Source organism: Mytilus trossulus, chromosome 14 (assembly GCF_036588685.1).
Source record: "Mytilus trossulus isolate FHL-02 chromosome 14, PNRI_Mtr1.1.1.hap1, whole genome shotgun sequence".
NCBI lineage: Eukaryota > Metazoa > Mollusca > Bivalvia > Mytilida > Mytilidae > Mytilus > Mytilus trossulus.
In genome coordinates, this window is record NC_086386.1 from 43,955,982 (window position 1) to 43,969,552 (window position 13,571).

Below are 13,571 nucleotides of genomic sequence, written 5' to 3' on the forward strand. Positions count from 1 at the left end.
AATGAAAGTTTGGATAATTTAAAAAGTTGACATGAGTGTAAAAATTAAATTTTGCAGTAGATAATAGAACCCATATTTGATATAGACATATCAACGATATAGACTGTGCCGAGCTATTTCCCCGTTTCGGGCCGAATCCTTATATCGTTGATGTGGAAAGTCAATGCACTAGTATTAGAGAGGTTGAGATTGGAAACTTGTACCTGTACGGGTACTTGTAGCCACACGTACATGTACACGAAGAAACGTCTAGATTTTTTGGTTGAGATTTCGCTGTCGCACGTGTACTGGTACGGGTACCTAGACGTACACGGAAGAAATATCTAGTGCTTGCTTGAGATTTTTTTACGTGTACGGATACTTGTATGACTGAATTGCGGTTTTGAAAACAACAATTTCATTGCCTGGCTTATTCCTCACTTTCTTCTAGCTCAATATGTCTTCTGCCGAGATTCTCTTGTTGTCTGCTATTGAAGATAAGGACGAGTTGGTCCTTATTTCAACTGAAATGAACCAGTCTCACGGCAATGTATACAGTGGAGAAACAAATAATTTGGAGGTTCTCACTAATGAACAATGCAGATTTATGTTTCGATTTGAGAAACAAGACATTGATAGACTGCGTGTTGATTTGGGAATCCCACCAAAAATTGTATGTAACAATGGAACAGTTGCAAGTGGCATAGAAGGGCTTTGTATAGTTTTGAGAAGACTTTCATATCCTAATAGACTTGAAGATATCTCTCCAATTTTTCAAAGGCCGTTGTATGAATTATCTTACATTCTTTCCAAGACGCTAGACATAATTTATGACAATACCAGTCAAAAACTAACTTCCCTAGATCAGGAGTGGCTGTCTGAAGAGTACCTTCGTACATTTGCAGAGGTCATTCATGAGAGAGGATCACCTTTTCTTAACTGTTGGGGATTTATTGATGGCACAGTAATGCCAATATGTAGACCAACCAGGCATCAACGAATTGTGTATAGCGGTCATAAGCGTGTGCATGGATTGAAGTTCCAGTCAGTTGTTGCACCAAATGGACTAGTGGAAATTTTATTTGGGCCAATAGAAGGCAGGAGACATGACTCGGATATGCTACGGGAGAGTGGTCTCATGAATCAACTGGAAGGCACAATGAACAGGGTAGATGGAACGCCATATTCCCTTTATGGTGACCCAGCGTATCCTCTAAGACCCCATTTGATTGCTCCATACAGAGGAGCAGCACTTACTGCAGAAGAACAAGAATTTAATAAACTCATGTCAGCAGTCCGTGTTTCTGTTGAATGGACATTTGGCAAAGTTCTTTCCTTATTTGCATTTCTTGATTTCAAGAAAAACCTCAAATTGTACTTGCAGCCAGTTGGCAAATATTACGTTGTAGCAACTATATTCACCAACTGTCATACTTGTTTATATGGCAGCGAGACAGTAACATTTTTGGATTAATTCCACCAACCCTAGAAGAGTACCTCCAATAGGCATAAATGTATATGGACATTTGCGTTTTTTCAGTGATCAGAAGAATGGATTCCATTATTTAACTAGTTTTTGTAAAAGATATCTCCTTGAATTTTTTTTATCTTAATATAATTTCAGAATGAGAGTTCTTATTATTTTCTTAGTTATCTGGTCCCATTACTCTCGACAGTTTCTGAATTAATAGAATTATTTTTTCCGAAAAAAATAGAAAAACTTAAATAAATCACACCCCTTCCACATCCCCCCCCCACCCCGGACGGGAATTTAGAAATTGTTATTTCGTGGGTCAATTAGGAGGAGGGATAAATGCACACAAGCAAATGGAACCCTTTATGTGCCTATCCCAAGATGTGCCCTTGTAATTCAGTAGTTGTCATATGTTGCTGTCTGCCTTACATGATTGTATTTGTTTTTTTCTGTTGCAGTTTTTAGATTAAATCAGGCTGTTAGTTTTCTCTCTTGAATTTTTTCACATTTTGTCATGGCTGGGCCTTTGATATATGGTATGTTTTTTTTAAATTTTTTAAGGCTGTACATTACCATATAGTTGTTTACATCTTCGTTTTCTGGTGGATAATTTTCTCATTGGCAATCCTGCAACATATTACTTTAATAAAGACATTTTTAGCAACAGTGGCAATCTTGGTTTTTAAAATTAATTATACCAGACGTAAAGTGATGAATGTCTGTAGTGTAAATATGGACAATTAAATTAGTCTAAATAACGTAACAATATAGTATTTATTTCTTCAAATATAACATTTTCAACGTTTTCCACTCCTTATCATCACATAGACTACTAAATTAAAAGTAAAATTAAAATGCAATTGCTTTTGATAACGTAACAATATAGTATTTATTTCTTCAAATATAACATTTTCAACGTTTTCCAATCCTTATCATCACATAGACTACTAAATTAAAAGTAAAATTAAAATGCAATTGCTTTTGATTTATTTAAGATTTTTTACAGTTTTGATAAGTTCCATCAATAAAAGCTGTTGTTGTTTGTCATTTTCTATCTTCTGTTTCCTCTCTTCCCTTTCCATCTCTTCCCTTTCCCTCTCCAACTTCAATTCCTCTTTCCGTATGTTCACTTCTGCCATTTTGATGTCTTTTTCGACATCACATTTTTCTTTAAGGTACGACATAATAGATTCATTACCCTTTATTTTGGTGATCTTACTGGGTGTTACTGTTACACCTTCACTGTCTACAATTATACGTTATGTGTTTTTCTATTGTTGAAGGCCATATAGTTATCTATAATTGCTAACACCAATTTCATTTTAACTTTGGTGGATAGTCTCATTGGCAATCAAATCACATCATCTTATTTTTATATTTTTATTTTTATCATTTCAGGCTGCTATATATACCTACTAAAAATTCACGAGTTTCTTTTTATTTTACATGTTTTATTCTAAATACATTACAGAAAATGAATACAGCCTACCATTTAAGATCTTAACTGGGGTAAGGGCTTCCATTGCCCCTTTTCTGATTAGTTTTGCAGAGTGTTCAGCCTTGTCCTTCTGTTGAGCTTTTTCCTTCTGTTCTTTGTCTTCTTCTTCAGCTAATGACTGAATTTCTTGAAGAAGTTGTTGTTTTTCTGTGTATTCTTCTTCTGTTCCAGATCTACAATGTATTGGGAATCTACATGAATTACTATTAAACTATTTATTTAGAACTGCAATTAAACCAAGGAAAGAATTAAGAAAATTGTAATTCAAGAATAAAATGCAGGGTAGGCATGGTAGGAGAGAAGCATGGTAAGCTCTTTCTTAAGACCACGACCATACATAAAATGAGAAGATATTGGCCTATTTTGACTGGTATTTTTTGCAAAAACACCTCCAGAACATGATATATCTGTTCAAAATGCAGATTAGTCTTGTACAAACATGTACACTCTGTCTGATTCAATCTGAATTTCAAGTTTTTTTGGGTGTTAAACATGTTAAAATGTATAAACAAAGTAAAATAATATTTTATTTACCTTTTCAGTGCTTCATAGTTTTCTTTCTGAAACTGCTGCAATTTGTTACAGTAACTGTATCCTTTCTCTCTCTCTCTCCTGGATGTTACATTAAGTACTTTATCAACATTTTCCTTCACGTTTTGGGCAACAACTTCCCATTTTGTTTTGTCCTTGTATGGGTTTTCAGCCAACACCTCCTTTAGAAGGTTTAAATCATCCTTTGCTGAGAATCTCACCTTTGTTTTCCGAAAAAGTTTGGGTAATGCCATGCCTTTGCTACAATAAAAACATGTATGCAAAATCAATAATGTTAAGATTCGATTTAAAAAAAAAGTAAAGAGTTCAAAACTTGAATTTTTGCTACATTTTGATATTACAGTTTAAACTTAGCACATATTTAACAATCATAAAGACAAAATCCTCTGTTTTGTGTAATATTTCATTTTCTTATGCTGAAAGGGCCCTATAGGTCATGAAATATTAAATAACAATACAAAATGGAAAATAATGAAGGAAAAGGCCTTGGAGAAAAGTGATAAACAGTACATAAAGGTGTGGATGTAATGGTACAATGTCAATGGTAAACAATAAATCAAATGAAGATGGTAAACAATTTGTTCGTCAATTTACATGTAAGAGCCCTGCAACACCCTACATGTTATGTAGCTTCTATTGTTATATAATGTTCAGTATACTTGTTTCAAAAGGTCACTTCCATATATAAAAGCAACCAGTGTTTTAAAGTTTGATAGAGGATAAACTTATTAAAGATGATTGATTGTTTGTTGCTTAACGTCCAGTGGCAAATATTTCATGCATGTTCAGGACGAGAACAAATAAACAACAAATACAATAGATAGGTCCTGTTAGTTTAATAGAGGCCGTTCGGGGAAGTTTAGACTTCCACTGTAAAATGAGTGGAAATTGGATAGGGACAGACATTTTGCCTTGCAACAGGCCGCCTACGGAACCCTCCAAATGTTTTTGTAAGAACTCTTACGAGCATAGTTCGTGGCACTCTCTATACACGAGGCATCGGATTTAAAATAAATTGGTTAGCAGGGGCGGATCCAGCCATTTTAAAAGGGGGGGGGGTCCAAACCCAGGATAAAGGGGGTTCCAACCACATCTCGCAATTTAGATCTAAAAAAATGGCGGTTCCAACCCCCGAAAAAAACCCTCCCTCGATCCGCCAATGGTTAGACTATTTTTAAATATTTGTGGTTGTACGTCGTCGGGCACCTGTTTACTATTATAACCGACACTTACGGCACTTTTCGCATGTAATAGTTTGAAGGGCGCCAAAATTTAAATCAATAACTTGTTTAAAAAGACGTTTTTAAAAGCCAAGTTTCAGTTAAATTGGTGTGAAAATATATCTGAATCATATTTATGTCACAAAGTCAAAGACCAATGGCGCCAATTTTGCAAAAATGCAAATGGCGCCGCCTGATTCATTTTCCCCAAAACAGACGTGATTCATGCAGTCTATTATGCTGAATTAATAATATTTTGAAGAAATTTGATACAACACATGCTTAAAATTTTAAGATTTATAATTTTGTTCCTATACAAAGTCAAAAGGCATCGTTAAACCCACACGGGTAACACTTACTTGAAGCAGTTTCTGCACACGTTTTGATCAACTTGTAACGTTGGCGAAAATCACGTGACACTCCAATTCTGGTGACGTAATACGAAAAAATACAAGTTTCACGTACCGGTACAAGTTTCCGATCTCAACCTCTCTATTGTCTTTATACTGCAACCTAAAATAGTACATTTTCAATTGTTGTTTAATGCGTTAAGATTATTTATTTGATTTAAATACTGGGGGAAATCCAATTTAAAAAAAGCCTCATATCATGCTCGCGGAGAAATATACAACACAATGAAATTTACATATACCTGTTGAAACCCACCTTTGATGGTGAACGAAATCGTTTGAGTATGGACTAAACTATCAAACATAAGCATAAAACATAATGATTTATAGGTTGCAAACAAAAAAGATTAACAAATGAAATATGTTTTTTCCAATAATTGCAAAAGAAACAAGGTTGAGTTGTTCCACGCATCTATGTATGCATTGGACACAGGAACAGGTTGAAGAGGTCGTATGAATACTTAAATATTATTTCGGCAACTTTTATTTAGATATTCTTGAGGAAAAGTGATATCGGGTCAGAGACTGTTTATGACATAGAAATATACAGTCAACGCATTTTGACTACTCAAATAGAACGAGTGCAGTATAAATAGACAATAATAGTGCATTGACTTGACATATCAACGATATAAGGATAAGACTTAGAAACGGGGAAATGCGAGGTTCTGACGAGCTTTTTCCATGTTTCGGACCGAATCCTTATATCGTTGATATGTCAAGTCAAAGCACTATTATTGTCTTTATACTGCAACCTAAAATAGTACATTTTCAATTGTTGTTTAGTGTGTATGTTATTATTTGATTTAAATATTGGGAAAACTTCCCCCCTTTTAGAAAAAGGCCTCATATCACAGCACAATGACATGTACATCTACCTCCAATCGATGATGAACAAGTTTGTTTTTAGAATAAACTAAAATATCTACAATAAGGATAAAATATAATGGTATATAATTTGCAAGCCAAAAATGTTAACAAGTGAAATATGTTTTTTTCTTCAAAAAACTGAAAAAGAAAAAAGCTTATGTCGTTGTTTACATTGGAAACAAGAGTAGGTTGAATAGGTCGTATGAATAATTAATTTTATACTGCACTCGTTCTATTTGGGCAGTCAAAATGCGTTGACTGTATATTTCTATGTCATATACAGTCACTGACCCGATATCACTTTTCCTCATGAATATTTAAATAGAAATTGCCGAAATTGTAATTAATTATTCATACGACCTATTCAACTTGTTCTTGTTGCCAATGTATACAACGGCTCAAACGTATTTCTTTAACAATTTTTGGAAGAATTTTTTCTCTCACTCAAATCATTATGTTTTATGCTTATTGTTGAAATTTCATTTCATTCTCAAACAATTCCTTCACCATCGATTAGGGGTTTTATCAAGAATGTACATTTGATTGTGTTGTATATTTCTTAGCCTGCATGATATTAGGCCTTTTTGTAAAAGGGAGAGTTTCCCAATATTTAAATCAAATAATAAAATCAACACATTAAACAACAATTGAAAATGATTTTCTAGATTGCAGTATAAAGACAATAATAGTGCATTGACTTGACATATGAACGATATAAGGATTCGGCACAAAACGGGGAAAATGCTCGGCATAGCCTCGCTTTCCCCGTTTCTAAGCCTCATCCTTATATCGTTGATATGTCAAGTTAATGCACTATTATTGTCTATATAATTTCGGCAATTTCTATTTAAATATTCATGAGAAAAAGTGATATCTGGTCAGTGACTGTATATGACATAGAAATATACAGTCAACGCATTTTAACTGCTTAAATAGAACGAGTGTAGTATAAAAAAGGTAATATACCATACAAATTATTTTTTAAGGCGATCGTTTATTGTAAAAAGGTAAAAGATGGAGCTAGAAAAAGATCAAAACATGAAGATAATACGGGAAAGTAAACTCTAGGATCTAATAACAAACTATAACCTAATAATTTGTGAAATAAAATTACTTAACAACTGTTTAAATGATCTTGTACAAATCTTGCATCGACATAATGTCTTTTAAACTGTATATATGCATGAGATTTCCTTTGAATGAAAGCTAACATTTAAGTTGTCATATTGTTATGAGGATTATGTTTATTTAACTGCTTGGTTATATAACAACAATGTGGGTATGCTTTTAAAATTCTTACACATGGTACTATACGTAAATCAAACTAAACATATATGCATAGGCTCCGACAGCAATGGTAATAATTCAGCAGTCAACTGCAGATTACTTGTTTCTTGCGGAGAGACCAATATAGAAATAAAGTGTTGGGGGTAATAAAGTACTGGAACACACCCGAATACCTAATTTAAAGCGCATGAAAACAATTAAAAGTCGTGATCGTAGGTCGCCGTGTTTCCTGGTGATTGTTTTTATTAGGTTTCTGTTTCATTTGCGCACAACACTCAAATGTATGGAATACGTTTGAATGAATGCCTTATTTACATAAATCTGTTATTGTTAGTCTGATACCCTGTGTCGGTGTCTCGACAATTAACGGCAAGAATTCTGTAAGTTTACTGGCTGCATATTAGTCCAGATTGGTACGATTGGATGTGACATAAAATAGGGTGTGATCATGTACACATAGCTGTAGATGATTTCCTTATTGACAAACGTTGTCTCATTTCTTTGGGAGTTCTTGCGATTCCACTATTGTTATATTTGTCACTCTGATTTCTATCTCCTATTTGATTTACGATATCGAACGTCGGTATAAAAGTTTTTAATGATTATTACGAACTTTGTTTACTCACTGTGATAGGAACTTTGGTAACTCACTGTAATACATTTTTTTTTCGTTAAATGTTTTTTTTAATTTTTGTTGAAAATATCAAACATAATTAGGTATATGCTATCTTTTTTTTTTTATCTTGCTTTAAAATATGTGATAAATAGATTATAACATGGCATTTTTCATATTGGCCATGGTATCAGCCCTAGACTCCCATATCAAGCCAGAGGGCTTGATACGGGTCGTAGGCTGATACCACGGACCTATAGATATAAATATATCATATATTCCCTTTATCATTGTTATTTATATCGCAATAAAAATACCAGAAAAAATTCAAAGCACATGCACACGCTCATTAAGACATAATTCTTGTTATGCAAAATTTTGTATTTCGTTAAGACTAACGTTTCATCAAGACGTAGCCATTCAAATGAAAACAAAATTGACTTTGAGTCTAAGTAATAAACAAGTATAAGCTTTTCAAAGAAATATTTAAAGTATGTCGTCATTATGAGCATATCATGAAACATTTACATACACATTGCTGCTATAAGAATGAGGAAGCAATCTTTACTCTTATCTTAAAGAACCACAATGAATGCACACACTTATTTGTTGATTGGAAAACTAGTACATGTCTTATGTGTTGTATTTATGTCGCTTACAGAGTAGCTGTAAGTAAATTTAACCAATTTATAAGCGTTATATGTTTGATGTGTTTCTATGTTATGTTTTCCGAGAGTAAAGACCGTTCAACACCCTCAAGGATAGTCAAAGTCGTTAAAAACACATACCATCGTTGTCAACGAGAGTATTGTCAACCAAAACGTCATCACTTTTATATTGACATGAATATTGATGATATGTTCATTTTTTGGTAAATTTCATGTTTATCAAATGTTGAACACGTAGGCTTTTCTAACCTAAGACACAGATATATTCAACCGTGTATAACACCCATTTTTTAATTTTTTTTTTCTTTTCTGTAAGCTCTTTTAACCTGAGCTAAAATGTGTGTATTACTGTATACTTGATTATTCTACATTGTCTCGAGGTAAAGGAGGAGGGTCGCGATCCAACTAAACATATTTAACCCTGTCGAATTTGTGCACCTGTCCCAAGTCAGGAGCCTCTGACTTTTGTTAGTCTTGCATGTTTTTAAATTTTAGTTCATTTATGTTTTGGAGTTTAGAATGACATCCAATTTCACACATTTTTATTTAAGGAGCAGCTGATGCCAACCTCCGGATGCGGGATTGTCTTGCTACATTGAAGACCAATTGGTTGCCTTCGGTTGTTATCTGCTCTTTTGGTTTATTTATTGTCTCTTTGACATATACTCCATTTCCAATTTTTTATAGGAATTAAGAAATCTTTTGTGCATTTGACTACAAGTCATTGACATCAACCGCAATGATCAATGTCGTAAAAAAGGCAGAGGCACAACGAGCTGTAATTTGATTAAAACTCAACAAACTCGTATTAAATTCATATATTTCAAAGAATCTACGTCATAGATAGAATTAGTACCAATAATATTTATTTCATCAAAACAGTCATATTTTCATATGTTGTTTGGATATATTTGTATAGTTTCATCATTGTATTCAATTGTTAATGACGCACGTAATTATTCACTGATGCCAGGGAAATGACAATTCAAGACAAAATAGTGCGTCTAATGGGATCTTTACCCTTCAAATAGCAATACAATACCACATTTATTGATTTACAGCATTATTGGTATGATTTCCTCAAAGAATCTGAGAGGTATATACATAAGACATCTCTATTTATTGCATAATTATGTTGCACAATATGTTTTTGTCATCAAAAGCTTGTTTTGACTGTCTTTTTCATGAAAAATGTTGTTAAACAGTCGTTAAAGCAGTAAACTACTGCTTAACGAGGAAATAACTCACAGAATGCTAAAAATATTATTGGTACATGTAAACTAACACAAGAAGTAAGCACATGTTACATAACAGATCAAAATTTATCATGTATACTTAGTAAATCTAATAAATGAATGTCTTTTATATGTTCTTTGATATTATTGTTATTGCTCAAAACCTCAAGGACCATAACTAGCAAATGTTTGCACTGCAATATAGCATGGCTTAACCAAGTTTTCTGAATGCACTTGGATAACAAAAATCATACAATCAACCATTTATCAATCTCAAATTAGAAAGAATCAGTCGATATATAATCATATTTTTTTTCTTTTTATGGGTATTATGCTATTAAACAATGATAATGTCAGTACAAAAGAGCAGACGATATGTCTTCATTAGCGCGGATTTCACCTGCCTATTTGATTTGAAATTAATTCCTTTATAAAATAAAATAGCTAAGAACAGGATTCAATTAAATCTATGTATTATGTGTCGTCTGTTAGAAGACTTGTGTCCTAAGTGCCAAGCTATCGTGAGATTTACAAAGTTTTTGATAGTTTTTGGAATCATTTACATTTTCTTCTTCTACAACTTATAAAATTGAGAATGGAAATGGGGAATGTGTCAAAGAGAAAACAACCCGACCATAGAAAAAACAACAGCAGAAGGTCACCAACAGGTCTTCAATGTAGCGAGGAACCCCCGCACCCGGAGGCGTCCTTCAGCTGGCCCCTAAACAAATGTATACTAATTCAGTGATAATGAACGCCATACTAATTTCAAAATTTTACACAAGAAACTAAAATTTTAAAAATACAAGACTTACAAAGGCCAGAGGCTCCTGACTCGGGACAGGCGCAAAAATGCGGAGGAGTTAAACATGTTTATGAGATCTCAACCCTCCCCTATATCTCTAGCCAATGTAGAAAAGTAAATGCATAACAATACGCACATTTGAAATTCAATTCAAGAGAAGTCCGAGTCTGATGTAAGAAGATGTAACCAAAGAAAATAAACAAAATGACAATAATACATAACTAACAACATAAACAATCATGATTAATTCGAATCATAGACGTTTTGTTTGTTATAATCGAAAAGCTATCGTCTTGGAATGACAGTGGATCATGCTGTCAGAATTTCTCAGAGTTTTTTCAAGGTAATCTTGATAGAATGTGTTAGCTAGGGAATATCGTTATATTAATATTTAATATTACAAATGTTAATTATTTCAAATACAAAATAACAGATCATTTATTGAAATCAACCTAGCTGTATAAATGATATTAAAAACCGATTATGTCATCATGTTTATTTTTTCATCACATTTTATCAAGTTTTATTGAACGTTATTATCATACTTGACTTTTTATACTAATGTATGAAATGTATATGTCTGGATTTTGTTTGATTTCAATAATGAGGGCCTCTGGTAAGATTAGTTATATAGCTAACTGTGAACTATTAACATAAAGTATTGTTGTTGATGTTGTAATATTTAGGAGGTTTATACTCCATATACAGGGGCTAAGGGGATGTTGCCACAAAGAAATGGAAAATTCACAATTGGAGACTGAAAGCATTTCTTTTATTGCGTAGTTTTCTTCTCAACCGACACTCGTCGTTATCAAGAATGATTTAAAAATATTGTCAACATTTACTCAAAGGTACTAAATTTTAAATAAATCAAACCTGCTTAAGATATTTCTGTTTTAAACGGAAAACCCTAAAAGGGATGAATTTATCTCTTTGTTGTCAACTTTTTGGATGGCGATGTTAAATCACTTGAAACCATCTTAATTATGGTCCTTATATATCACAACTGGTTTGCTATGCCCGTGTCTATATTGACCTTTGTTTCTATTTAAATGAATGTTATTTAGTTTTGTATTGTTGGAAGGATAATTATTAAGCCAGTGATTTGTTATCACACACAACTTTAAACCTTTTCAAAATTACTCCATGGATACAAATATTTGGTGTTGAAGATCTTTATAAAATATTTCAAACGGGATAGCACATCCTTATGTCCACGGAGCTACTATTTACCGAGTCTGGAAATTTAGATACGATCCTGGTTAACCAAGGCATCAGCAGTATATCTCCGTTCAGAAGTCAGAAACAGGATGCAAGAAAACAAATCCGGGTTACAAACTAAAACCGAGGACAAACACCAAACAATAAGGAGAAAAAAACATTATAACATAAACACCGAAGTTCAACAAAACAATCACCAACCGATATGGAAATTGATTTTTTATTACAATAGCAGTATTCCTGAATTGGTACAAGACATTTTAAGTAAAAATGATGGGTTGGATCTGATTTTATGAATAGTAAAAAATTCTGCTTATATGGAAATGTTAACCACAGAAGATTTGTTCTAAAATGCACAAATTCAACCCTGTAATTATATTCTTTGAATATTTATTTTGAATATTTGTTAGGGTATCTGAAAATTAAAACCAAATTCATATGAATGATATATAATCCTGGTACCTGTGATAACTAACTATACATATATGCACATGTTCGATTCAACAATTTGTCGTAATCTGTATTTAAGTAAGGCTTGCAGAAAATCATGTTTTTTCTCTGATTAGTATTAGAACTCATAAACTAAGGCCATAGTATGTTGGAAGTGTATTGATTAATGATTAGTATTAGATAATTATCTATTTTGTGTGGACGGACTACTGTTTTAGAATTGTCATTTATCCTTTCACAATTGTAAATCTTTCGTTTATTGATTGTCCGCTCGTATCATCAGCCTCCTCACATGAAGGTATATTATACACATCATTTTATATATCCCAAGGATTTAATTGCCTGTGTTCCGTGTAGGAACGGATGCTCATCTTAACATGTAAAAGATTTATAGGAAGGCGAAACGCGCGTCTGGCGTACTAAATTATAATCCTGGTACCTTTGATAACTATTTAGTAGTTATTATAGTCTGAGAACTAGATGTCAGTAAATGACAGTAATCTAAGATCGATTTTCATAATTTAAATTTGCATATGTGTATTACACCTCAGTAAGTAAACGTAGTTTACATAAGTAAAATTTATGGTGCATGTTTGCAAATTGAATTATGTTTTAAATGCAACAATCTACATGTTTTTAGTATTTTGCAATAACTGTGTAATCATATTAGTGTACCTTTCAGTGATAGTATCTCTGTCCATTATTTCTACTCTTAAATCCGTTTGGAATTTATCCTGAAACAAAAGGAAATAAAGATGTTTGATGAATGCTATTTGTATAAATTTGTCGTTGATCATGCAGGTTGTTTGCACAGCTTTATATTATTGTTATAACTTTGTGTAGAAAACAGTAAATCTCAAGTGATCTTGCCATGAATAGCCATTTTTTTTTTAAAAACAATATATTGAAGAAACTATTTAATTAATGTCAACATCTGAACAAAAATGTTTTTATCCTGATATAATGGATAATTACTTAAACTGTCGCTATGTACAAACGTATAATTGAACTCATTATGTTTTTGGTGTATATTTTGGAAGAAGATGGTTAGAATGGAGGATAGTCCAGCCATGGCCTCAGTGACTTTTTTCAACAAATAAAAAATGATTTTTTTTTAAATAAGTCACTTAGGCCAGGGCTGGACTAGAATGATGGATACAAACTATTGTTATCAACCCAACAGGAACACGCCAGCTAACCCTCGTTTCAGGGCTGGACTAGAATGGTGGATACAAACTATTGTTATCAACCCAACAGGAACACACCAGCTAACCCTCGTTTGGTCATGT

General features: G+C 32.9%; 1 protein-coding gene across 1 annotated transcript in view; it reads right to left on the reverse strand.

The window, feature by feature from the left end:
- Positions 1–2,439: 2,439 nt before the first annotated feature.
- The window catches only part of LOC134697795 (uncharacterized), a 70,714-nt gene continuing 59,582 nt past the window's right edge, over positions 2,440–13,571 (reverse strand). Inside the window, exons 19-22 of the mRNA XM_063560079.1 lie at positions 12,958–13,016; positions 3,486–3,743; positions 2,943–3,124; positions 2,440–2,699 (exon numbers count right to left, since the gene is read on the reverse strand). Of these exons, the coding sequence (XP_063416149.1) occupies positions 2,440–2,699; positions 2,943–3,124; positions 3,486–3,743; positions 12,958–13,016 (759 nt within the window). The remainder of the gene's footprint in view (positions 2,700–2,942; positions 3,125–3,485; positions 3,744–12,957; positions 13,017–13,571) is intronic.